General features: G+C 44.4%; 4 protein-coding genes across 6 annotated transcripts; 2 read left to right on the top strand and 2 right to left on the bottom strand.

Annotated features, from left to right (window-relative positions):
* Positions 1 to 333: 333 nt before the first annotated feature.
* On the bottom strand, positions 334 to 4,164 carry LOC123104376 (ankyrin repeat domain-containing protein 2A). The gene is made up of 8 exons (XM_044526211.1): positions 3,985 to 4,164; positions 3,045 to 3,163; positions 2,673 to 2,882; positions 2,442 to 2,590; positions 2,199 to 2,370; positions 1,479 to 1,571; positions 857 to 996; positions 334 to 777 (listed from the first exon to the last, which is right to left on the bottom strand). The coding sequence occupies exons 1-8, from the start codon at positions 3,992 to 3,994 to the stop codon at positions 678 to 680; spliced, it is 993 nt and encodes a 330-aa protein (XP_044382146.1). The 5' UTR covers positions 3,995 to 4,164; the 3' UTR covers positions 334 to 677.
* Positions 4,165 to 6,534: 2,370 nt separating this feature from the next.
* Positions 6,535 to 11,624, top strand: LOC123104375 (pentatricopeptide repeat-containing protein At3g49170, chloroplastic). Of its 3 annotated transcripts, XM_044526209.1 has the most exons (3): positions 6,535 to 9,206; positions 10,906 to 11,070; positions 11,315 to 11,624. In XM_044526209.1, exon 1 carries the CDS (start codon positions 6,621 to 6,623, stop codon positions 9,120 to 9,122), a length of 2,502 nt encoding a protein of 833 aa, XP_044382144.1. In that variant the 5' UTR covers positions 6,535 to 6,620; the 3' UTR covers positions 9,123 to 9,206; positions 10,906 to 11,070; positions 11,315 to 11,624. The 3 variants fall into 3 exon arrangements, with proteins under 3 accessions (XP_044382144.1, XP_044382143.1, XP_044382142.1); XM_044526208.1 differs by lacking the exon at positions 10,906 to 11,070; XM_044526207.1 differs by having other exon boundaries at positions 10,906 to 11,624.
* Positions 11,625 to 11,754: 130 nt separating this feature from the next.
* LOC123104377 (neuroguidin-A) lies at positions 11,755 to 15,523 on the bottom strand. Its single transcript, XM_044526212.1, has 7 exons — positions 15,240 to 15,523; positions 15,060 to 15,150; positions 13,495 to 13,674; positions 13,210 to 13,401; positions 12,486 to 12,647; positions 12,251 to 12,405; positions 11,755 to 12,061 (listed from the first exon to the last, which is right to left on the bottom strand). The coding sequence occupies exons 1-7, from the start codon at positions 15,293 to 15,295 to the stop codon at positions 11,914 to 11,916; spliced, it is 984 nt and encodes a 327-aa protein (XP_044382147.1). The 5' UTR covers positions 15,296 to 15,523; the 3' UTR covers positions 11,755 to 11,913.
* Positions 15,524 to 17,985: 2,462 nt separating this feature from the next.
* Positions 17,986 to 22,102, top strand: LOC123104374 (putative disease resistance RPP13-like protein 1). Its single transcript, XM_044526206.1, has 4 exons — positions 17,986 to 18,246; positions 18,349 to 18,787; positions 19,125 to 21,540; positions 21,681 to 22,102. Exons 2-4 carry the CDS (start codon positions 18,377 to 18,379, stop codon positions 21,737 to 21,739), a joined length of 2,886 nt encoding a protein of 961 aa, XP_044382141.1. The 5' UTR covers positions 17,986 to 18,246; positions 18,349 to 18,376; the 3' UTR covers positions 21,740 to 22,102.
* The last annotated feature ends 1,031 nt before the right edge of the window (positions 22,103 to 23,133 follow it).

Here is a 23,133-nt window from a genome sequence, read left to right as displayed (position 1 = left end):
AACATCCGTGGGGTTTTTTTTTTTGGAATTTTCAGAACATTTAAAATCAACTTTGTCAAATTAGTAGTATCATGGGAGCATACAAGTCATTGTATCACCTGATATTCACCCTATAAGATGTATCAACCCACAGTTGTCGCAGGGGAGAGAGAGCGAGAGGGAACCACTCCAGAATTAAACGAAGCAGCAAGTAACACACTTGTTGACTTGTTTCGCCTTCGTGCCTTTTTCCAATCGCCTTCTAAAATCAGTCTGAAACCGAGTTCGTGTTACAGGACTCACAAAGATCTTCTAAAGATGAAGAACACGGAAGCAGCCAGCCTAAACAACAGATTAAACAAAAATTGCACCTTGCGATATCATTTTCAACACCAAGAAATATTCACGACAGGGGTATATACGCAATCATCACCCCTGACAGCTCCCACAGCGAACCCATATCCCCCGTGCATGGAGATGGACCAAGAACAGGGTTGCACAGCAGGATCAAAACAAATGAGAAGAAGATGGGACTCTGTTGAGTAGCACCGCAAGGCCACACAGGTTACAGGCGAGAGCTACCGACTAAGTAAAACTGAGGGGAAACAATCAACACCACGCCACGATATGACACCGCCGAGAGTCCAGAACCAAGGGAGAGTTTTAGGATCGACGAGCGCTGGGTCTGAGGGTTTGCTTCATAGGAACACGTCCTGCTCGAGCAGCTTCACCACCTCGTCCTGGTTGTTGAGCTTGGCCACCTCGATGGGGGTCTTCCCGTCCAGATTTTGGAGCGTGCTGCAGTCGTTTAGAAACAGTTGAACGCGAGCGAGATTTATGCTGGTTAATTAGAGAGAGAATAGATGGTTTCACTTACACAGCAGCGCCGTGCTTCAAGAGAAGATCCACGCATTCCTTCCGACCGTATCCAGCGGCATAGTGCAGTGGGGTGTTCTTGTTCTTATCCAGTGCGTCAACTGCAGCGCCTGCCTCCAGAAGGATTTCTGCACACTTCAACTGAAAAAAAAAAACACAAGCTGATGCAATCAATTGCTGATAATCAACATCTTTTTATACAATATATGCAGGACACGCTAAACAAGATATCTAGTAACATATACTACAGATAATAATAAAACACAGGTGGCCTTGAAGTGAGAACTCGTAGTAGTATATAAGTTGTTATGTTCCAAGTTACAATTCAACAACTAAGGACTAGGAAATGTTAATAAGGACCTTGTAAACAAAATATCTTCAAAAAATTAACAATTTACCAAATCACAAAGTATACTGCTTGAATTGGCTGCAATAAGATATACCATGACTAGAAACAAGTCAACTGAACCATATCTCTTTATCAACTCATGGAATTTGAAACTTACAAGTGACATAACAGGAAAGGCCAGATGTGGAAATATGCTACAGTATAAGGGTATACTCAATTGGTCTGAATGTTGGATCATTGATTTAAGTTGACAAAAGTTCAGCATATCACGCACCTCGCCGTATCCACATGCAAAATGTAAGGCCCTTCTTCCCTCCACATCTTCTTCATCCTTGTTTGCTCCACCATCTAATGCTTTCTTCAGTCCCTGTTGTCGTATTCAACTTGTCAATGCAGCACTTAATAGTAAATAAGTACAACAATATCATATAGAGATTTCCTCAGGCGCAAGTAAAAAGATGATGGTAGAAGTCAAACCACATCTAACGCAAGTTAAGGGGAAATCCCATTTAGAAAGAAAACAAGGCTATGGTATCCAGTGAGAAATGGCCCTGTTCAAGCTCAGATAGTTCTACCACAAAGAACAGCAATCATCTGAGAATGGACCCATTTTCAGGATCCACATAAATTACAGGATAATTTGTGAGTTGCCTTTAAATAAACAGATTAGATGACTCATTTTACAAGCACAGTGCCTGTAGGCTATATAAACCAAAGAAGCCTGATCATGATGTAAAACCATCAAGGGAGGGGGAGCATTCCTTAGCCACACAAATAAAAGTTTGTGAGCCTAGTTGGAGATACATGCCTTTCCTTAACCAAAAAATGGTTGCATAGTGACAAATGTGGTAAACACTAAATGTTAACCACTAAGTAGCACAGAGCATCCTTATGAAGATACTGACATGGATAAATACCAATAAAATTGGTAAATCAACTAGCAGCAGAAAAGAATTAGAAGGCAAGGCCTATCAATATTCTTTGACGCAATTACCTCTGCATCACCGACACTGGCGGTGTTATGGACAATGGACTCATCATCATCCTCGCCTTCTTCATCAGTTTCTTGAGGTCCAGATAGTACAGTGGAAGTAGCAGCATCTACTGGGAAGTTCAATGACATAGCCTGGCCAATCTTTTGAAGAATCTCAGGGTCATTCCAGTACCTGAAGTAAAGAAGAATATCTCAGCAACTTTAAGCTGTAATCAGGTATCCATACTCGCACACAATACCTACTTCACCATTGCAGATGGACCACCACGCTCTATCTCATCAAGAATTGGCTTCAAAGACGGATCATCCTTGATACGGGACATTCGCTCTTCAAGCTGCTCTTTGTGAGCTGGACTAGTCAAGTTCTCAAGCATACTGGACATTGCAGGATCCTGCCATACATAGGAGAACACTTGAGAAAAAAAATGCATTGCATAAAATTTGGGTGACAAGCGAGGAAATAAAATGTGATACCTGCATAAGAGTATTCCCAAGACGCTCCGCCATTGACATAAACTGAGGATTCTGCATAACTTGTGTCATGGTTTCCATGTATGCTTGAGGATCCAAATTTGGAACACCCTGTTCCCCTGTACCCTGCGCACTTTTCTGAAGCTGCTCAGCCATCTGGTTGAATACAGGGTCGCTGGCAATTTGCTCAGCCATCTCTCTTATTGATGGATCCTTCAGGTGACAACATGAAAGTTAGATATATACAAGAAAAACAAAGTAGAACTGCTGTAATGCACAAAGGAGGATATGTTTCATGAATCTAGCACAGCAGAGCAAAAAGCATTTCAAGTCCATAATTGAAAAACATATTAAGGGCACAGGGAGAAAACATACATTGAGCAAGCTGCTCATGTTGGAGAAATCAAAAGGACTGGGAAGGCCTGCACCAGCTGTTGGGGAAGCCCCCTTTTTTGCCTCAGACAGCCCCTCCGATTTTGAATCTTTGTTCTGGTCTGAAATGTAATCGGCAGATAGAAAGGGGAGCACGTCAGAGGCTATCAAATTATGCATTAGAAATAATAATAAATGCCAAACTACCATTGCTTGTGTTTCTGTCTTAATGACACAAACCAAGTTACAAGGGCTATTTAAGTATCTTAACCGGTAGCGAAATGAATGACAATTTCATGCTCAACAAAATTACAATTATAACAATTATCTTAAGACAGCAAACTCCTAGGCAGCCAGGCTACACCCTATACCAGCAGCAAATGGTTTCATGATTTGCACCGAGGCATGTCCTGTTCATCATCAGTTCATCATTGCACAGCAACAGCAAGAGCAGCGAAGTAGAAGCGCACATCTAGCTAGGCATTACAAGCACGCTGCCTGTGCTTCACATTTACAATCGACAAACGAAGAGTCCTGGTGCCATCAAAGTACAGAACAACGACCCTCGTTGCCATGTTCTCACAGAATCGACCCAAAACCTACAAAACCATAACTGCCCTCGCCCTGCGGCACGATGAACTCCGAACCCGCCACTCCACGGACCACACTAGGTACTACGACTAGTAGGTAGTTCCCCTCGGCCACATGCCGCATCCCCTGGAATCGATCTAAGCCGCGCGCGCGGAACGCTCCGGTTCCCACGCCGCGGCAACCAGAACCCCGGAAACCACGGGCCCTACCGCGGATCTAGCGGCTGGCCGCTAGCCGGCGAAGAGGGGCCATGGAACGGCGCGGGAAGGGAGAGCACGGGAAAATCGAGCGAAGAGCGCGTGAAGGGCGGGGAGGACCGGAGGGGAGGGGAGGGGCGTTGGGAGGTAGTTACCGGAAGCCATGGCGGATCCGACGGGCGGGCGGCGGCGACGCGGAGGAGGCTTGCGAGGGAGGGAAGGCAGCAGCGGTGAAGCGGCGAAGGGTAGGAGAGGAGAGGAGAGGAGGAAAACCCTTGATGAGGGGAGGGGAGGAGGTTGCTGATCGGGAAAAGGCAGAGAGCAAGTGGACGTATTTTTATGCTTTTCCCCTCTAACAATAAATTATTTATTTGAGGTAAAAGCACCACAGGCCCAGAAATTTGCAGAGAGAATGTGATGGTTTAGTCGAGGTACTTGCAAAACTCCATCCCGCCACCCAACATCCTCTGTTGTCGGATGATGACGTCGTGATGCTGTATCCGTCGGTGAGCTCCTGAATTATGTCAGTCTTTGTTCCGCGTTGTGCCAATCCCGTTATTCTGTTGGGCGACGACAATGTGTCGTGTCGTGTCATGGAATGTGACAGTTTGATCCAAAGTCAATCAAGAAGCGACAAGTGGCGCCGCGCTGGTTGATTTGCTCGTCGCCGTCGGTTTTGTAGATAAACCCATGCCGTTTTGTGAAGTTAACAGAGACAACGATCACATCGGGTGGATCTGCAGGAAGCTCATCGTCGCGAGAGGAGACGAGATGTTCAAGCTGCCACTTTGAACCATTCACTCCGGCGTGCCCGACGGCCCACGTCCACATGTGCCTTCCCTCTCATGTCACTATGTTGATAGCCTGATAGGTGACAATTGAGAATAGTGTAATCGGGTGATGCATAAGCATGTCCAGTTCTTGTCATTTTGTTTTGTCAAAATGTGTGTACATTTCTGATAAGTGGCATTGGAGAATAGTGCAATCGCCAATCGTGTGATGCATACTTATGCTCTGTTCTTAGGAAAGTAAAGAATCATGATGCCCTTTCCATCTAAGCCTTGGATTTTTTTTCCATGAGGACACATATAATGCTATGAATTTTAGAATTAGGTTGATATGGACGCAATCCTAAAGAATCCATTCCTATAAAATGAATGCGATGCATTTTAGAAAAAAAATCTTGTAGCAAGAATCCATGCATCAGGGCAACGTGGTTTTTAATGGAATCCCCCTCCGAGAGTGTGGTGTTGCAGCACATACATGATGAAGGGGGCAATTGGAGTACCGAAAGACGTTTTGCATGATGAATGACTCAGCCTCCCTGTGCGCACGTGTGCATGCAGGCGTTGCAGCCCTTATGGCATCTTTGAAAAAGAAAAACCTATATAATTTCGCAAAAATCATACAAACCAAATTATCAATCTCCAAAGGCCACAAACCATCACACCTTTGGACCTGATTGTGTTATGATTCAAATCTTTGGGGTCCTTTCTACATTTTTCACGGGATGCTCTGTATTTTCATATTTGTTGTGATGTTGTTTCTGGTTGTACTATATTGAATCTACACCTACTAATAAAGGGAAATGATATTCTTGGTCTGACATATACTTTTGCAGAAATCTCCTGATATTTGTGGGAACAAAACCTGCAATCCGTTATATTGTAATTGAAAGTGAGTCGGTGATGTTATCGGGCCTCACTGCGACGTTTATGTTTTTGGGCCAAGTTGCATAGATTCCGCTCATGCTTATAAAACAAGTTTGTTACAGCGAGGAACATCTTCGGCTTATGGTGCAGTAGTGCAGGAGATCAAGGAGCATTCTAGTAGTTTTATTTCCTGTTTATTTAGACACGAGTTTAGAACCTCGAATGTCGAGGCGCACAAACTAGCAAAGCATGCTTTAACTCTTGGGACCGGTCGCCATGTTTGGTTAGGCCACCCGGGAGAACTTTCTTTCGTCCCTGTAAGCGTGACAGATCATTAATAAAGCTTTGCGAGTTCGTCTAAAAAAAACAGGTTACAAGTCCCACCTAACTTCTTTACACCTAATTTCACCAATTTATATATGCTTGTGAGTATGAAAATTAACAAGTAGTATGTGAATCAACTAATGGAGGGTGAGTTGTGGGTAGGAAAGAAATAAATCATCCAATTGGCATAATAACTAAATAAAATTGTGGATTGGGGAAAAATATAAACAAAAGGGATTGTGGGTTGTGAAATGAAAAATCCCGGTCAGCATAAATAAAAGGGAATTGTGGACTGCGAAACAAAAAATCTCAGTTGACATAAATAATGGGAATTGTGGGTTGCGAAACGAAAAATCCCGGTTGGCAACGGGATTATAGTATGCGAAACGAAAAACCCCGATAATATAAATAAAAGGGATTTTGGTCCACGAAACAAAAAGTAAACAAATGTCTTCCCACTGGCATAATTGAAAAGAGGCTACGTTGCGGTATAAATAAAAGGGATTGTGGGCTGCAAAACAATAAATAAATAAATATCTCTTGGCTGGCATAAACAAAAGTGTTATGCCGTGGAGTGAAGAAAATAAGTAAACAACACTGGGTGAACTATATCAGCATTTTACGCCAATATTATTTTCGTTTAAAGGCTGAATTATGTCGAGAATTTCATCATTTTTGCAACACTGGGTGCTACTCTTATCTAAAGTTTCGGGGTCCTTTGGGACCTTAAAAAAAAACGCGACGCCGCAGTCCATTTCCGAGCTTATCCGAGAGCGGGACGGCTGTCAGTTGCCCAACGGCCGGCATCAACGCCGATGCCCTCTCCCTCCCTTCCAGCCGGTGCTGCCATGGCCTCGACCCTGGCCGCCCTTCCCCCCGGGCTCCCACCGTCGCCACCTCCAATCCAGACCCCTCATCGCCACTTCAGCCCACGGACACCAAACCTGCAGGCGCTCTCGTCCGAAACCCCCTCCGCCTCCGCCGCGGCGTCGCTCCTCGCCGCCGCCGCGCGCGCCGGCGACCTCCGCCTCGGCCGCGCGCTCCACCGCCGCCTCCTCGGCACCGAGGTCCTCGACACCGACGCCTTGGTCGCCAACTCGCTCCTCACCATGTACTCCAAGTGCGGCCACGTGAGCGCCGCGCGCAGGGTGTTCGACGGAATGCGCGGCCTGCGGGACCTCGTGTCCTGGACGGCGATGGCCTTCTGCCTCGCGCGAAACGGCGCGGAGCAGGAGGCCCTGCTCCTCCTCGGCGAGATGCTCGAGTCGGGGCTCCGGCCCAACGCGTTCACGCTCTGTGCCGCGGCTCGTGCCTGCTTTCCGGGGGAGCTCTTTCGCCTGTCTGGCGCCGTGGTCCTTGGGTTTGCGCTCAAGACGGGGTTCTGGGGCACCGACGTGTCGGTGGGCTGCGCATTGATTGATATGTTTGCGAGGAACGGACACCTGGTGGCAGCACGGAAGGTGTTTGATGGGTTGGTTGAGAGGACAGTGGTCGTCTGGACGCTGATGATTACACGGTATGTGCAAGGCGGGTGTGCAGGCAAGGCGGTTGAATTATTTCTTGGCATGCTAGAAGATGGTTTTGAGCCCGACGGATACACCATGAGCAGCATGATTTCGGCATGCGCAGAGCAGGGATCGGTCAGATTGGGGCAGCAACTGCATTCTCTAGTACTACGGCTGGGGTTGGTTTCTGATACTTGTGTGAGCTCTGGACTAGTGGACATGTACGCAAAATTGCAAATGGAACAGTCCATGGAATGTGCAAGGAAAGTCTTCAAACGAATGCCCACACATAACGTTATGTCATGGACAGCACTGATATCAGGATATGTGCAATGTGGAGCACAGGAAAACAATGCAATAGAACTCCTCTGCGAAATGTTAAATGAGAGCATCGAACCAAACCACATCACATATTCTAGTCTTCTTAAGGCCTGTGCAAACCTTTCTGATCAAGATTCAGGCAGACAGATTCATGCCCGTGTCATGAAAACCAGCATAGGGAATGTAAACGTTGTTGGGAATGCTCTGGTCAGCATGTATGCTGAATCTGGTTGCATGGTGGAGGCTAGAAAGGCGTTCGACCAGCTTTATGAAAGCAACATACTTTCCACCAGTTCTGATATTGGTGGAACTGAGAGCAGCAATGCCTCTTGGAGTTCTCAGATTGAGAGCATGGACGTCGGAGTCAGCACCTTCACATTTGCTAGTCTGCTTAGTGCTGCTACCACTGTAGGGTTGCCAACCAAGGGTCAGCAACTGCATGCGCTTTCAATCAAAGCAGGCTTTGAGTCTGATAAAGGTATAAGCAACTCCCTTGTTTCCATGTATTCTAGGTGTGGATATTTGGATGATGCTTGTCGAGCATTTGATGAAATGGACGACCGTAATGTGATTTCATGGACTTCAGTAATCAGTGGCTTAGCCAAGCATGGGCACGCGGAACGAGCGTTGTCATTGTTTCATGACATGATCTTATCCGGTGTCAAACCAAATGATGTCACATACATTGCTGTGTTATCTGCCTGTAGCCATGTTGGTCTGGTGAAAGAAGGAAAGGAATACTTCAGATCAATGCAGAAGGATCATGGACTCATACCGAGGATGGAACATTATGCTTGCATGGTGGATCTTCTTGCACGATCAGGTCTTGTTCAAGAAGCCCTGGAGTTCATTAATGAAATGCCCTGTAAAGCGGATGCATTGATTTGGAAGACTCTGCTCGGTGCTTGTAGGACTTACGATAGTATTGAGATTGGTAAAATTGCAGCTAATCATGTCATAGATCTCGAGCCGCGAGATCCAGCTCCATACGTCCTTCTCTCAAACTTGTATGCCCATGGTGGTTTATGGGACGAAGTTGCAAGAATAAGGAGTCTGATGAGACACAAGAACTTGAGTAAAGAAACTGGCTTGAGTTGGATGCATGTTGGAAATACCATTCACGAGTTCAGAGCTGGTGACACCGGCCATCCGCAAGCACAAGAGATCTATGCAAAGTTGGCTGTGCTGATCAGAGAAATTAAAGACATTGGCTACGTACCAGACACAAGCATCGTGTTCCATGACATGTCGGATGAGCTCAAGGAGGAGTGTCTGCTCCAGCACAGCGAGAAGATTGCTGTGGCATTTGGTTTGATTACTACATCGCCAACAAAACCAATAAGGATCTTTAAGAATCTCCGTGTGTGCGCAGATTGCCATTCTGCAATCAAGTATATCTCTAAATCGACTGGAAGGGAGGTAATATTGAGAGATAGCAACAGGTTCCATAGGATGAAAGATGGGAAATGCTCATGCGGGGAGTACTGGTGAGCTGTGAATGGCGGTTGATGAGCAGGTTTGGTTTTTTGCTTAAGAAACTCTAGAGGTTTCTTGCTCAGCATGGCCTTTTTGCTGGTAAATACTGACTGATGTTCATTTTTTTAGCTTTTCTAAACCATTGATTTTGCAAAGGATTAGATGTTGATTCTGTATAGTTAGTCTATCGTGAAGTTATAGAGTATGTACAGTTATATGAACAATACAAACTTGACTAGCAGCATGTTTCTTATCTTTTTGGGCATACTTGGATTACTTCTGGAAGTCCTTAGCTGATAGCTGGTTAAAAGAATAAATACATCCATTTAATTCCCAGTAGGGGGAATGAACTTAGTTGTTTTCCACTCAGGAAGGAACAAAATGATCCATTTAGTCCACATCCAGGAACAATGTTTACATGGAAAATGCTGCACCTCATGGACTCTCCTTGGGTTACCATGTGCTGCTCATAAGGTTGAGGGTGATCAAAATGGCAAATACATACACATGGTGAAGACCAAAATCATCCTAGATCTGGAAGCATCAACCGTTTGAACCCATGGACTCACATCTGACAACATAATACAAAAGCCTTCTGTTAAAACAGACAAGCTGACTGAATACATACTTCAGTATCACAAGAGTATATGGATCATATACTGTACAAGCTAATTCTTCATATCACAACTGTCAGGCAGTTTGCAGTGTGCAGTGAGAGAGTCAAAATAGCTGCACTATTTAATCAAATGCCCAGACTGAAGTGCACGAGAAAAGTAAACCAGAACTTGTTTCATTCCATCCTTCGCAGTTCTGGTGGAAGCCGCACACCATGTAACGCTGAAGTCTTGGATCTCCATTAATTCGTCCCTGCTGTATCTTATCCTTTCATCTATTTAAATCAAAAGGCAAACTTAGCTCACTGAGATTATACTCCTTCTGACTGGAAGAAAATAAAGCAGAGTGAAGTCACATCATCCTTACCTACGAAGAAGATACTAGAAGGATGCCTGCTAGAGTCAGTCAGACAAACCATTTACAGCTTTTGTTTTTGCCCATGGAAGTATCGTAGACTTGTGAAGTACCACCACGATTTGGTTGAAGTTCCTGCATTAGTTCATGTCTCACCCCTGTCACAAGGTGATGCCTATGAAATGTTAAATTGAGATGGCATCTCCTGTTAAGATCCAGCAGCCACTTAAATCCAACACATGTAGCTGGGCAGGGGGCACAAATCCCACAAAAAACAAGATGTGTCAAATTTGAGGCGGAACACGGGACATGCAATGCGGGGTCAGACAAGAAATCACTTTTTAGGTACAGATATGTTACTGCTCTAGAGGATGCCAGCCAAGGGAGGTATAGCTTCATCTGACAGTGGTGCATCCTCCAGAACTAGACTTAATACAAAGATACTAGTTGAATGCCCGTGCGTTATTACGGGAAAATATAGCACTGAATATAAGTGTTTGTCGAAAGCACGGCAAACATCAATGTTTTTCACACCTCCCTAGGCTAGCTCCTGGTTGCCTCAGCTACAATTATTGTAGCTCTGGATGTTGTCCTCTTCGACTCTAATGAATCTCTGATGTGTTCCTATCTTGCCGGGAACAAAAGGTTACACATTTGGAGTCTTACCCTTAATACTGATGATAAATAAGTACTAAAAAATGATATTGTTGTTACCCTTGTTACCCGCATCAACCTTTTGAATATAGTAGTTTGTAGTGGGGGAAGCCCCGTCAGCACCACCTCTATCCGCTACGCTTTAGAAAATGCAATATTAACATCGATACTCCAGATTTGGCAGTGTTCAAAGTAACGAAGTTTTGATGGAAGGATTCAAAAGGTAGCATGCCACATCACCATGCACTCATGCCTTGCCACCGGACATAAAGAGAAAAATTAATCTACAAATCAAACGGTCCATGCTGGAAAGGGCGATCAGTTCTGGCGTTTCTTCCAGGTTTCAATCTATCCAACTTTCATTGTTCCCTTCCTCCTAGCAGCGGCAGCATGTCCCTTGGCTTTGCCATTGTTAAGATGTCGCTCTGCTGTTATCTGGCACTAACCTATATAGCAGCCATCTTCAGTTCTTGGCAGTTGCAAATTTAGTAGTTCAGTGTGGTTCTTGCATATCCTGCTGCAAATTTACTTTGTTTTAGGGAGCTTCAACATCAGCTGATGGACCTTCTGACTGTTCAATCTAGGCAGGAAATATCCACGGCTGCTTGTTGAAGAAAGGGCCAGATTGATGTTTGGAACATCTTGAATACATGAGAAACTATGTAGGAGTAATTGAGTATGTGCTGCTCAAATTATGTAATGGTCGACCCGACCAGGTTGCGTGTAATGGAGTATGTGTTATGTGGAGTATATGGGTACGTGGGTATTGTACTGCTTAAATTTTGTACTGCTATAGAGAGTGTCGACATGTTTATTTTTCCAATATGAAAATGGAACATCCAGTGGATTTTGGCAATAATGATCAAGATTAAGGCCAGACTAATTTTACGTGGAGATCGATGTTGGAATCAGCAACCACCGTGCAGTTTCGCAGTTCTCTGATCATGCTCTCATACTCAACAGAACATCTATTCATACACAACGGATTCAAAGTTGTCGGAACCGGAGAACACAGGCAAACAGCTGAGGATAAAGAAGCGGCAATCGTCTCAAGGACAAAACTGCTGCTTCTAGGCAAAATTCATCTCTGTTCACAATTGGTTCAGTTTCTAGTGGTACCAAATCTCTTGTTTGGCTTGAGAACACGGCAAAATTTCAGAGGACCATCATTGTCAGGTCTGAACTAATGCCGCTTCCTCTTGCCACCTTTCTGGTGTTTTCTCCGCCCCGCGCTCTGTCTACGCGGCTCACTGGAACCACCGTCGTCTTCCTTCTCGCCATCGAGCAGCGTGTTCATCCCGAGGTCGAATCCGTCGGTCAGGCCTTGCAATCTGTACACAGAAACATGCCAGTTCATAAGTTGGTTAGCAAAAGCAAAAGATCTTAAAAGGGCAAGCTCAGCTAAATGTGGCCAAAGCTATCTTCATGTACTCATGTGGCTGACGGGTTCACTTTATAAGGGGGAAGCCTGTACCACAAGAGAAAATCCATAAACTCTGTAGAACGATGGAACAACATACCCATGAAGCTGCTTTTTCATCTGCTTCTCCATGTACTTTTCACGTTTGGTTACGGGAGCTCGGGTGAACAGCTCCTCTTCCGCCTTCTCTTGCTTCTCTCTCTGCCGCATGTAGGCCATAAATTCTTTGCTTTCGTCACCCGCTGTTTCCTTCCACTGCAAGATTGCGCAGAAAACTTAGTTACCTCGATGTAGCTTAGTGTAGCCAACTATACAAAAAGACACAATATACAAACCTCTTCAGGTCTATCAGCAGCATCATCAATCATCTCCTTGAAGTAAGGATTCTCTGTTGCCATACGCAATAATCTTTTCTCTTTCCTTACAGCGTCTTTACTATGACTATCATCCATGGCAGCTGGCCCAATTCTCGGAGGAACGTAGATACCATCTTTGCCCTGAAGTCAAACAGGTACACACATCAGACACAACAAATCTGTGTAAATTGAACTCTAGTCATGAAATCATCATTACTACTGATATAAAACAGAGTGACCCATATTCACGTCATTAACAGGAATAGTGCAGTTAGAAACTTAGAATATGGCAGCATTTAAGCAACGGGTAGCAGTATCCACAAAAGCAACAATATGCTATGATACAGTTCACTTAAAACCAGGCACATAAACCAAGTTACAGTGTAATCTCGAATTCATCAGAAGTTGTTAAGTAGCAACTTAATTTGATTCTGCAGGATACTGCACTGGAAATATCGATTTCTCATCCAACTGGCAACTATATTATGTACAGAAAACAGCTTTGTAAGGATGGATAAATTTGATGTCATCAAAATATATATAAGATTTATTGATTGATGTTTGGGCTAAAGAAGCTGCTGAATTCAATGCACAAATTTTGATGGTAACTGATTGGTGTGTGTCTGTGTCAGCGTGAACAGTCAAACATTACCACCTTAACACATACAGTATAAGGGAAAACATCAGTTAGTGAGAATTTCACCTGTCCTTCAGAAACAATTTTGGGATCCATCATATCCGGGTTTGGCCGGTACCCCAACAGGTCATCCTCGCCTTGTTGCCTGCCCTTGACATTGACCTCAGCGTCTGGCACCTTATCCTGGGCAGCCGCACCATCTGCAGCATTGGTGAGCTTCTGGATCTGGTACTCCATCTTCTTGTCTATTGGGCGAATCTAGCACACAGAAAATATAACACCATCTACTATTAGACAGCTGCATAAATGGAGACTGGCAGCTTAACAATCAACACTTAAGGGCGCACACACCTTCTCAAGAAACAGCCTGATCTCGACAAGGCTGCGCACGACGGGGTGGCCATCGACGGACAGTCCCTTGGCCTTGCGTAGCAGGTAGTGGACGAGGTCCTGGCAGTAGCTCAGCAGCAGGTGGTGCTTGGCCTCCAGGTACCCAATGCCATCGCCTGTCAGCAGCTGGTTTTTCCTAACCTGCACCACACAGAAAATTGAACAGAATCGTCAGTTTTTGCCACCCACCCAAAAGCTAACATTAGGAATGGATGGAAGATATGTCAAAGTTGACTTGATTGATTTGCTTGTCAGACAAATAGTACAGGGAACAGATCAGTAATTATGTGGCTCTAAGGGCTCCAAGAGATGCAGTCATAAACAGTGATGGGGTGAATGTGGTTCCTGAAGTCTGGGCTATTAGAGATAAAATCAAGCAGTTTCCAGAAACTTATAAAAGTGGCTCATGGGTAAATTTTGAAACAAATCTCTTAACTTGGCAAATATAGCAGAAACAGTAAAGATTAATCGCCGCTACTTCTTGAAATGCAAGCTGGGGCAACAAAACGCTAATACATATTGTCTCAGTTGGAATAGGTGGTAGCTTCCTTGCACCTCTGTTTGTGCATACAGCTCTCCAGATTGGTCCTTTTCTAGGTTTTCTAAACTAAAGATTGTTTACAGCCAGATTTGATCTCATCTGACCTGAAAATGTTACTCATTTTCAGACAGGAAGCAGCAGAATCTGCCAAAGGCCAACAACTGGGATTGAAAGTGTGCACTTGGGGGGCATGTTTCTGTGTTTCGCTTGCCGGCACATGTCATTCCTGGTGCGTCGGCGCTTCCTATAGATTCTCAAGAATTCAAAATGTGATAGAGTGGCTATCTGTTTGACTAAACGTGACATTCATGCAATATCTAGGATAAGGGATCAGTGCAAGCAGCTGCTGACCAGTGCATGTATTGTTCCCTATCCTTTATATTAGCTGAAAGACCTTAGGGAGCCACTTGGCCGCAGAAAGAATGTTTGGTCTCACATCAACTGGTGATGGCCACCATGCCCTCTGTTCTGTATTTCTGTTGCTCCCTTCTATTCTCCTGTTTTCTCAATCAACAGGGCTTGATTGATTGGAGATGTTTTTTTGGGCTTCATTGGATTGATATTGTGCTTCGGCTTGGAGATGATGGGAACTATGGCAAGTTAGACACTAACTACTGGTGTTGTTTAATCAGTACTCCCTCCTATCCAAAATAAGTGTCGCAGTTTTGAACTACGGTATTATGGATCAGAGAGAGTAGTTTTCTTTTCCAGCCCTGTTGCTCATTCTTCCTGCCTACTACTAGGCTTCCATGTTTGCAGGCTGATGTTTGGAAGCAAGATTAACTAAATGCCCATGTTTAGGTTCTTCCTAAACAAGACCACACAAAATTCAACAGAATTTTCTTCGTTTTCGCCATGGCCCCCCAACGGCTTAACCAGAATCACATCCCCTAGTTGTCCCGAATTCCGGCGGCTAAACTCGCGCGTAATCATCAGAATCATAGCGTGAGACGGGTCGCCCGCGAGGGGGGAAAGCGGGGGGTACCTTGCGGGTGAGCGACTCGACCTTGGACCTGACGAGGTCGAGCCCGTCCTTCATTTCCTTGAGAGCGGCGAGCAGCTTGGGCGCGTCATCCCTGTTAATGAATGAACAAAACCAAACCCGTGTGAACCCTCCTTGGTATTTTCCGGGCGAGCGATTCTGCGGGAAGCGAGGGGGGATTACCGCACGAGGGCCTGCGCTTTCCTCTCGTCGTCCGCTCCGGCGACGGCGGCCGTCATCGCCGTTTCTCTGCCTGCCCGAGACGGGGAAAGTTCAGGGGGGTCGCCGGTGAGGGGCGGCCGTGCGGGCAAACGAGCCGCCGGGCGCCGGGGCGGTGGCGCTGCGGAGGAGGGCGCCGGATGGCAGGGGGGAGTGGGGACGGCCGGAGGAGGGCGCCGCCGGGTTTGGTTGTGCACACGAAAAACCCTAGGGGCGTGTTTGTTTCCCTGGCTCGCAACGGGCGCGCAAAAACCAGCCCGTTTGGTGTCCTCTGTGGCCTGGCCCAGCCGGTGCAAAGAAAAAAAAGCTTCTCAGCCGTACTGCACGTGTGTCATTTGTCGCAATACGAGAGTTTTTTTTAATTCATTTATTTATTCAAAATGTTTTATCTTCTAAACCATGGGTCTAAATCTCGAGCTGATTTCATCGTTGGATTCTTTGCATCGAGATATTCAAAATTAGATCCCATGTTGATAAGTTTTGACAAAATTTTTTTCTCAAAAACAAACCAGGCAAACAAACTGTTGCTCTCACGAAAGAAAAAAAATCATTTCCGAGAGGCACGGCGCGGAAGCAAAAAAAAACCTGTTTTTTCGTTCCGAAAGGCATGATCGTGCCTCTCGCGAAAGGAAAAACATGTTTTTTTTGTTTCGAGAAAATCGTGCTTCTCGCGCCGCTCGCGAAAGCAAAAAATAAACATGTTTTTTTTTGTTTCCAAGTGGCACGGTCGTGCCTCTCACAGAAGCAAAACCGTGTCTCTTGAGAAAAAAAAACGTGTTTTTTCACGCAAAAACGCGTCGATGGTGGAACCGCGCCAGCGCGTTGGGGCGGAAGAGGGTGAGGTTCCGTGGACTGTTCCTGGGGTCAGGGTCGTCGGCGTCGCTGGGGTCCTTCGGCTCCGCTTGCATCTCCGCCGGCTGCGCCCCCAACTCAGAGGCGACATCCAGGAGGGAAGGCCCTCACGGTGGCAAGGAGCAGAGAGCTCCGATGGTGGCCATGGCGAGATCTGTCGTGGGGACAGAATGAGTGGGAGTGGGTCGGTGTGTGCGTGGGCCCAAACCTGTTTGCACACACCGCTAGCATCCTTCTCTACGCATCCACGCCCTGGTCCGGCAAGTAGGCCCAACCTGTCAGGTTTGCTGTTAGTCGTGGTTCACAACTCGTTTAGTGCAATATGTTATTCACCTGCCGAAGAAGTGGTGGTCTTCTGTTATTTTTGGCAAAAAAAGGTACTCCCTCTGTCCCAAAATAAAAACGTTTTTAACACTACACTAGTATAAAAAATGTTCTTATATTATGGGACGGAGGGAGTAGTTTTGGAGTACCCTAGCCATAAATGTGATGATATTCAACAATTTACCCAAACATCGGTGATCCTATCAAACTTCCCTATCAAAATCTAGCCAAATTTGAAGAGTTTGTTCAAATGTATCAACAAATTTGACAGCGAGCAACTGAAGAAAGATCCGTTGAGCATCTGTGGGCTGTTAAGAGGGATGACAATATTGGAGTGTAATATTTGAACTTTTTTTGTTTGAACTATTGTTGCATTTGAACATTTGAACTATTTTAGCCTATATATGCGGCTATTTGAACGCCTGAACTTTGAAAAATTAGGGTCAGATGTATGCGAGTAGAGTTGGATGGTCGGCTTTCCGCATCCATGTCCGCATAGTTATATTATGCACTTACGCAAGAAGTCAAGAACTATGATTATTTGTGTTTTATGGCTGTTGTGAATTTTCACTTGTGGACCTTGCTATGTCATACTATCATATGTACTTGTGGACCTTGTTATGTTATATTGTCATACATACTTGATACTTGTGGACCTTGCGATGTCATATTGTCAACTGTCATGCATACTTGTGGACCTTGTTATGTTATGCAAATGTAAGAACTATGATTATATGTTATCAAGTTATTACAAGTCTTAGAGACAAAAGCACATGATGATTGTTGCCATACTTGTTGAATATATCATATTTTAGAGCATTGTTGTCATACACTCATATAACTGTTTGGTTTTTTGAACTCACATGTCACATATGACCTTAGATCAAAATCATCAAAACTTAAAAGTTGTTCGCATTGCCAATAAAAATAACTTTCATGTTGAACATTTTTCCATATCGAGTACTTATTCATTTGAGGCCATTTAAATTACATTTTTGCGTGGCAAAAATCTGGCCCCAACACCAGGATTCAGATTTATAAGAAAAAAACTAACTGATTAACGGTCGACCGATTAATTGTCCGATTCACGATTAATTCCTACTCCCTAGCCGATCGAGCAGTTACCGATTACCGATTTCCTGAACATTGCCGCATACTTGTCCCCCTTATCTGCGGACAAATGTCGAAGCAAATTTTACGGGTTAACATTGAAGATGCCATAAAGTGGCATAGAAGCTCTCTTGAAAAAAGCACCTTACTTGCAAACCCTTTCTACAGATAAAAAAGCGTTTGCGAAATAATATGTGGTTTAATGATTAGAAGGACGCTGACATCTCCAACGCTTATGAGTTTAAATTTTAAACTTGATATCTTACATTTTTCTGGGTTTATTTCAGTTCTTTTTGTGATGTGCGTCCCGTCAATTATGAAGATGTCTGTGACGACTTTTATCAATCTTAAAATGATGTTGTATTTCAGTTTTTGAGAGGTGCTCGTAGAGACAGAGTGTGCGTGCGTGCATATGTATGTACGAGCATCGTTTTTTCTAAATAGGCTGTTGGAGATTTGAGAAAACTTTCCCTTCACTCTGGCCGGCCCCACACGTGCAGCAGCGGCGCTATGGTCTCGGCCACTCCATTTCCGGCCACCGCTCCGCTGCCGGAAACCTAGACACGGCGACCGCCTCCAGCCGCTGAACGCCGTCCCGGATCTTCTCGCCACAAGGAATCGACCGCCATCAGCCCAGCACCTTCAGCCGCCGGATTTGACCAGACCCTCACCGCTTTCGGCCAAGGTAATTTACCCCCACACCCAGCCTCTAGATCAACCCCATCTACGCTACGCTTGCTTTTTTGAGCTCCATGTGGATTCACTCTCGTGTCGGCATACTCTCCAGCCAATCGCCCGACGACTTGCGGCTTCTAATGGCGGATCCGGTGTCCGCTGCTGTCGCTGTAGGATGGGCCATGAAAGCCGCTGGGTGGGTGGCCTCGCCCATCATCTCCGAGCTCTACAAGAAAGCCTCCTCCCTCCTCAACTTTGATGCGTCGCAGAAGCTCAAGGAACTGGAGCCAAAGATTTTGCTTCTGCAGCGCGTGATGGAAATAGTCGAGGAGAGCCCTTACAGGCATCGTCTGCAGCAGCTGTTCAACGATCTTAAGTCTGCTTTCTACGAAGCAGAGGACATCTTGGATGATGTTGAGTATTACCTCCTAGAGAAACAGATACAGGATGACTATCTCAAGTTAGAGGTGGCCGGGCCTCGACGCAACAAGAGTCATGTGAAGAAGCTCTTGACGTCTGCCATGAAAAAGTGCAACTTCCTGAAAGATCAGGTCCTTTACTGCCTCTATTTGTTTGTATTTTATCTCGGGCATAAAAAGGTTTTTTTTGTTAAATTGTTGCATGAAAACATGTTAGAATAATTGCAAAAGGGGAGTATCAACTCTACCTTTGATTTTCTGGTTTATTTGGGGCTCACTGGCTTTACAACTTAGCAACCATATCAAGCTGACGAACAAAAACTGAGTTGGATAATATTAAAAATAATCTTATTTTGCTAATCAAGCTTAAAATTAAAACTAACTTCAGTTTTTTTTAATGTATATTTCTCGGATCCGTAGAAATATTTTCTCATTCATCGATTTCCTCGCTTGGTATTTTGTTTTGCAGGACTGTGGCATGTCAAAAATCGAGTTGAAGCAGAGCCTAGAAAAAATAGAAAAGGTCATAAATGATGCATGTGGATTTTTTGAACAGATGAACTTGCCAAACAAAAGCAATGTTAATTTGAGCAAACCTGCCAACTCACGAGGTGCGGTCACTACGGCGAGGCCTCCACCTCTGGTAATCGGAAGAGATAAAGATTGTGATAACATAGTTGCAATGCTTCATGATAAGGAAGAAGATGCTCAACCAGACACCAATAGGGCTCAATGTTATTCCGTAATCGGCATTCATGGCATCAGTGGTTCTGGAAAATCAACCCTTTCACAACTTGTTTGTGCTCGTGAGCAAAAGGATGGTCATTTCAACCTTGTTATGTGGGTTCACGTTTCTCAGGATTTTAGTGTGGATGCCATTTTCAGGCAGATGTCTGAGGCCGCTAGCAGGACCCCGTGCCCTCAGTTCAATAATCTTGACACCTTACAGACTAATTTGGAGAAGAAACTGCATGGAAAACGGTTCCTCTTGGTACTAGATGATGTTTGGTACAATAATAGAGATGTGAGGCAGTATGAGAAGCTGCAACAGATACTTTCACCGCTGAATGCTGGAGAGGCAGGAAGCAAGATCCTGGTGACTAGTCGAACTAAAGACGCATTGATAGCTCTGGGTGCTGTAGAGCAGAGATGTATTCCCATGTCAGTCCTAGATAAAGATGTCTTCCTGAAATTGTTCAAGCACTATGCATTTCAGAACGTGTGCGTTGCTGCTGATGACCGAATAAGACTCGAAGACATTGTGACTCACATTGCAAAAAAGCTGAAGGGATCACCTCTGGCGGCCAAAATTGTTGGAGGACAGCTACGTATGAGGCCAAACATTGATTACTGGAGAAGTTCCCGAGATGGGAACCACTTGGATGACACCATGGGAGCTCTGTGGTGGAGCTACCAACATCTTGATGAACAGGTCAGACGATGCTTTGCTTACTGCAGTATTTTTCCTCGAAGACGTTACTTGGAACGACATGAGTTAGTTAAGCTTTGGGCTGCAGAAGGGTTTGCTAGAAGTAGCGATGAAGGCAAGGATTTGGAAGATGTTTGCCAGGGATACTTTGATGTACTAGTGTCAGCCTCATTTCTGCAACCTGAAGTAGGGAAGTACTCCAATAAAATGGACGCTTATATAGTTCATGATCTGTTGCTTGATTTAGCGGATAAGGTCGCTGGAAGTGATTGTTTCAGAATCGAGAATCAGTGGAAAAGGTCAGGAGATAACTGGACAATGGAAGGATGTGAAGATGAAGTTCCCCCAGACGTCCGCCATGTTTTTGTTCAGACCTATGGTTCAGAATTGATCATTGAGAAAATATGTAAATTGGATAACCTGCGCACTCTCATCATTGACAGTGCAGAATGGAAAAAACCAGTTGAGGAGAAAGTCCTCAAGAGTCTGTTTGCGAAGCTAAGGAAGTTGCGGGTGCTTATCATAGCTAGTGATCAAGGTATGTTGTCAGTCCCAGAATCTATTGGTCAGCTAAGGCATCTACGATATCTTGCTTTTATGACTAGATATGGTTCAGACAGCAGGCTGGTTTTACCAGGCACTTTGACCAAGCTTTACCACATGCAGGTTCTAGATTTTGGTAATATTAGTGATTTGGTGTTTGACTCGTGTGAAGATATGTTTAGCCTCATCAACTTGCGACATATAATCCAAGTGCCGTTTCAGGAAATTCAAAGCATTGGCAGGCTGACATTACTTCGAACGCTGGAAACATTTGAAGTAAGAAAGGAACAAGGGTGCGAGTTAAAGCAACTCAGCGACCTAAACCAGCTTTGCGGCAAACTGACTATCTTGGGCCTCCAAAACGTTGAAAGCCAGCAGGAAGCTCTTGAAGCCAACCTAGCCGATAAACAAGGGCTCAGAACATTGGAACTGTGGTGGAATTATGATGACAGAGCAGAGTTAAAAGAAAAGAAAGTTCAGACAGAGGTACTAGAGGGTCTATGCCCACCGAAGCTTCTCGAATCACTGACCATATACTGCTACGATGGTTTGAGCTACCCAAGTTGGATGATGGGTAAGCACAATGGTGGCCCAAAGTATCTCAACACACTCAGCCTGCACTGTTGCAGCACAAAACTTGGCCCAGAACTTGGTGGGTTTTGCTCCCACCTCCGTTCACTCTATATCTTCGGTTGCAGCTGGGACACCTTGCCAGATCAAATGGAGCACCTGACGTCACTGAAGGACCTGGGCCTCAAGGGCTGCAGGAATATTCGGTCGCTTCCAACGCTGCCGCAGTCTCTTGAGTGCTTCAAACTCAGTCGCTCCAATGAGATGTTGATGAGTTCATGCAGAACAGTTGGAGATCCCAATTGGGAAAAGCTTCAGCACGTTCCTGTAGCATATGTTGATGGTAAATAAAATCTCTCTCACAATAATATCATTTTGTGTGTGTGTTGCATAGCATCAGTGCATCACCATATATATCTTCCATGTCAAGAGTTGTTATGATCGTTTCTTTCTTAATCTGTTTGCTAAACTGTCAAACACCAGGCTACCGGCTGGAAAGGAGAGCCCAATATACTTCATCATCAGAGCCTGAGACCCCCTAAAACGTGAAGTCGTGTGATCCTTAAACCCGCCTACCAATATACTTGGTCCATTGTATGCCACTGATCTTGTGAGTGAAGCGGTGCTGCCGCGGTCACCGCGTCATCGGCTGGCTACACGCTGCAGAATCTGATGATGTATGCAAATAACGCACACTGGTTTTATCTTTTTTAACCTCCCAGTGGGCTATATATGGTCCTTGATAACGAAACGTGCAACTATATACCCTGTAAAAATGGTGTGAACCCATTGAACACTGAACTCGCGTGTTTCCCTTGGTTTGTAACATCGCGGAAGAGATGCTCAACATCCAATTTATCTGTCTCCGATGGTTTGCAATAAACTGTTGAAATATTAGCGGTTGTTGGATAGTTGCGTTATCATATATACGTATTTTCTGCCTGTGTATTTATTCGTTGTTCTGTCCCTGCGGTGTGTTTATTCGATGTAGCAGATGTGCATTTGTGAGCGAGCACATACGGACAGGTAGGGCCTAGGTCAAATGACAGTTTACGGATCAAATCAACTCGAAAAAACTGAAACAAGGCAAGGAATTGGCAGACAATGGTGATGGTAGAATTGTTCTCCTTGAAGAAACGAACAGAGTAGAAGCAGAGGAATTGATTCCTCTCCTCCCTTGTTTAAAAAGTGAACAGTTCTACTCTGCTTGGTTGCTGATTGAACTCGGCAGCTAGGTATGAATATGACAGTGGAGGGAACTAACTGACCAGAAGCCAAGGGCTAATATTAACGGTTGAGATTACCATATACAATTTTTCTTTTTAAAAAAGACAAGATCGTCTTTTTCAAAAGTATGTCGCGAGCTGCTAGCCACTTCACCCCACCACTGTATGTGATATATTCTAGCACGAAATACAAAAAAACATAAGAACGTTAATATATATGAAACATTTTAAAAAAATCGGAAATTTTATATAAAAAATGTGAATAATTTTGAAATGTCGAACAATTTTGAATTTATGAACGAAATTTCAGCAAACATTTTTTGAAATTTGAACAAAATTTCGAAACATGAACAATTTCCGAACATCTTTCGAAACATGTTGTGGTTTTATTTTTTTCTGTTTTTGTTTGTCTCGTTTTCCTTCTACTTTTTTTTATTTTTCTCTCTTTTCCATTTCCTTTTCTTTATTAAAATTCGTGACTATTTTTAAAACATCAACCTTTTTCTTAAAACCATGAACTTTTAACATTCATGCATATTTTCTTAAATTGTTGAACTTTATTTTAAAATCTGTGAACCTTTTCAATCCATGAACTCTTTTCAACTTTTACTAACATTTGTCAAAGCCCGTGTTTTTTTTAAATTCATGAACATTTTTTTCTTCAAAATTGATGAACTTTTTTTAAATCCGCGAATGCTTGGGTCGGCCCA

Source organism: Triticum aestivum, chromosome 5A (genome assembly GCF_018294505.1).
Source record: "Triticum aestivum cultivar Chinese Spring chromosome 5A, IWGSC CS RefSeq v2.1, whole genome shotgun sequence".
In the NCBI taxonomy this organism is placed as follows: domain Eukaryota; kingdom Viridiplantae; phylum Streptophyta; class Magnoliopsida; order Poales; family Poaceae; genus Triticum; species Triticum aestivum.
This window is presented reverse-complemented; position numbering and strand designations above follow the sequence as displayed.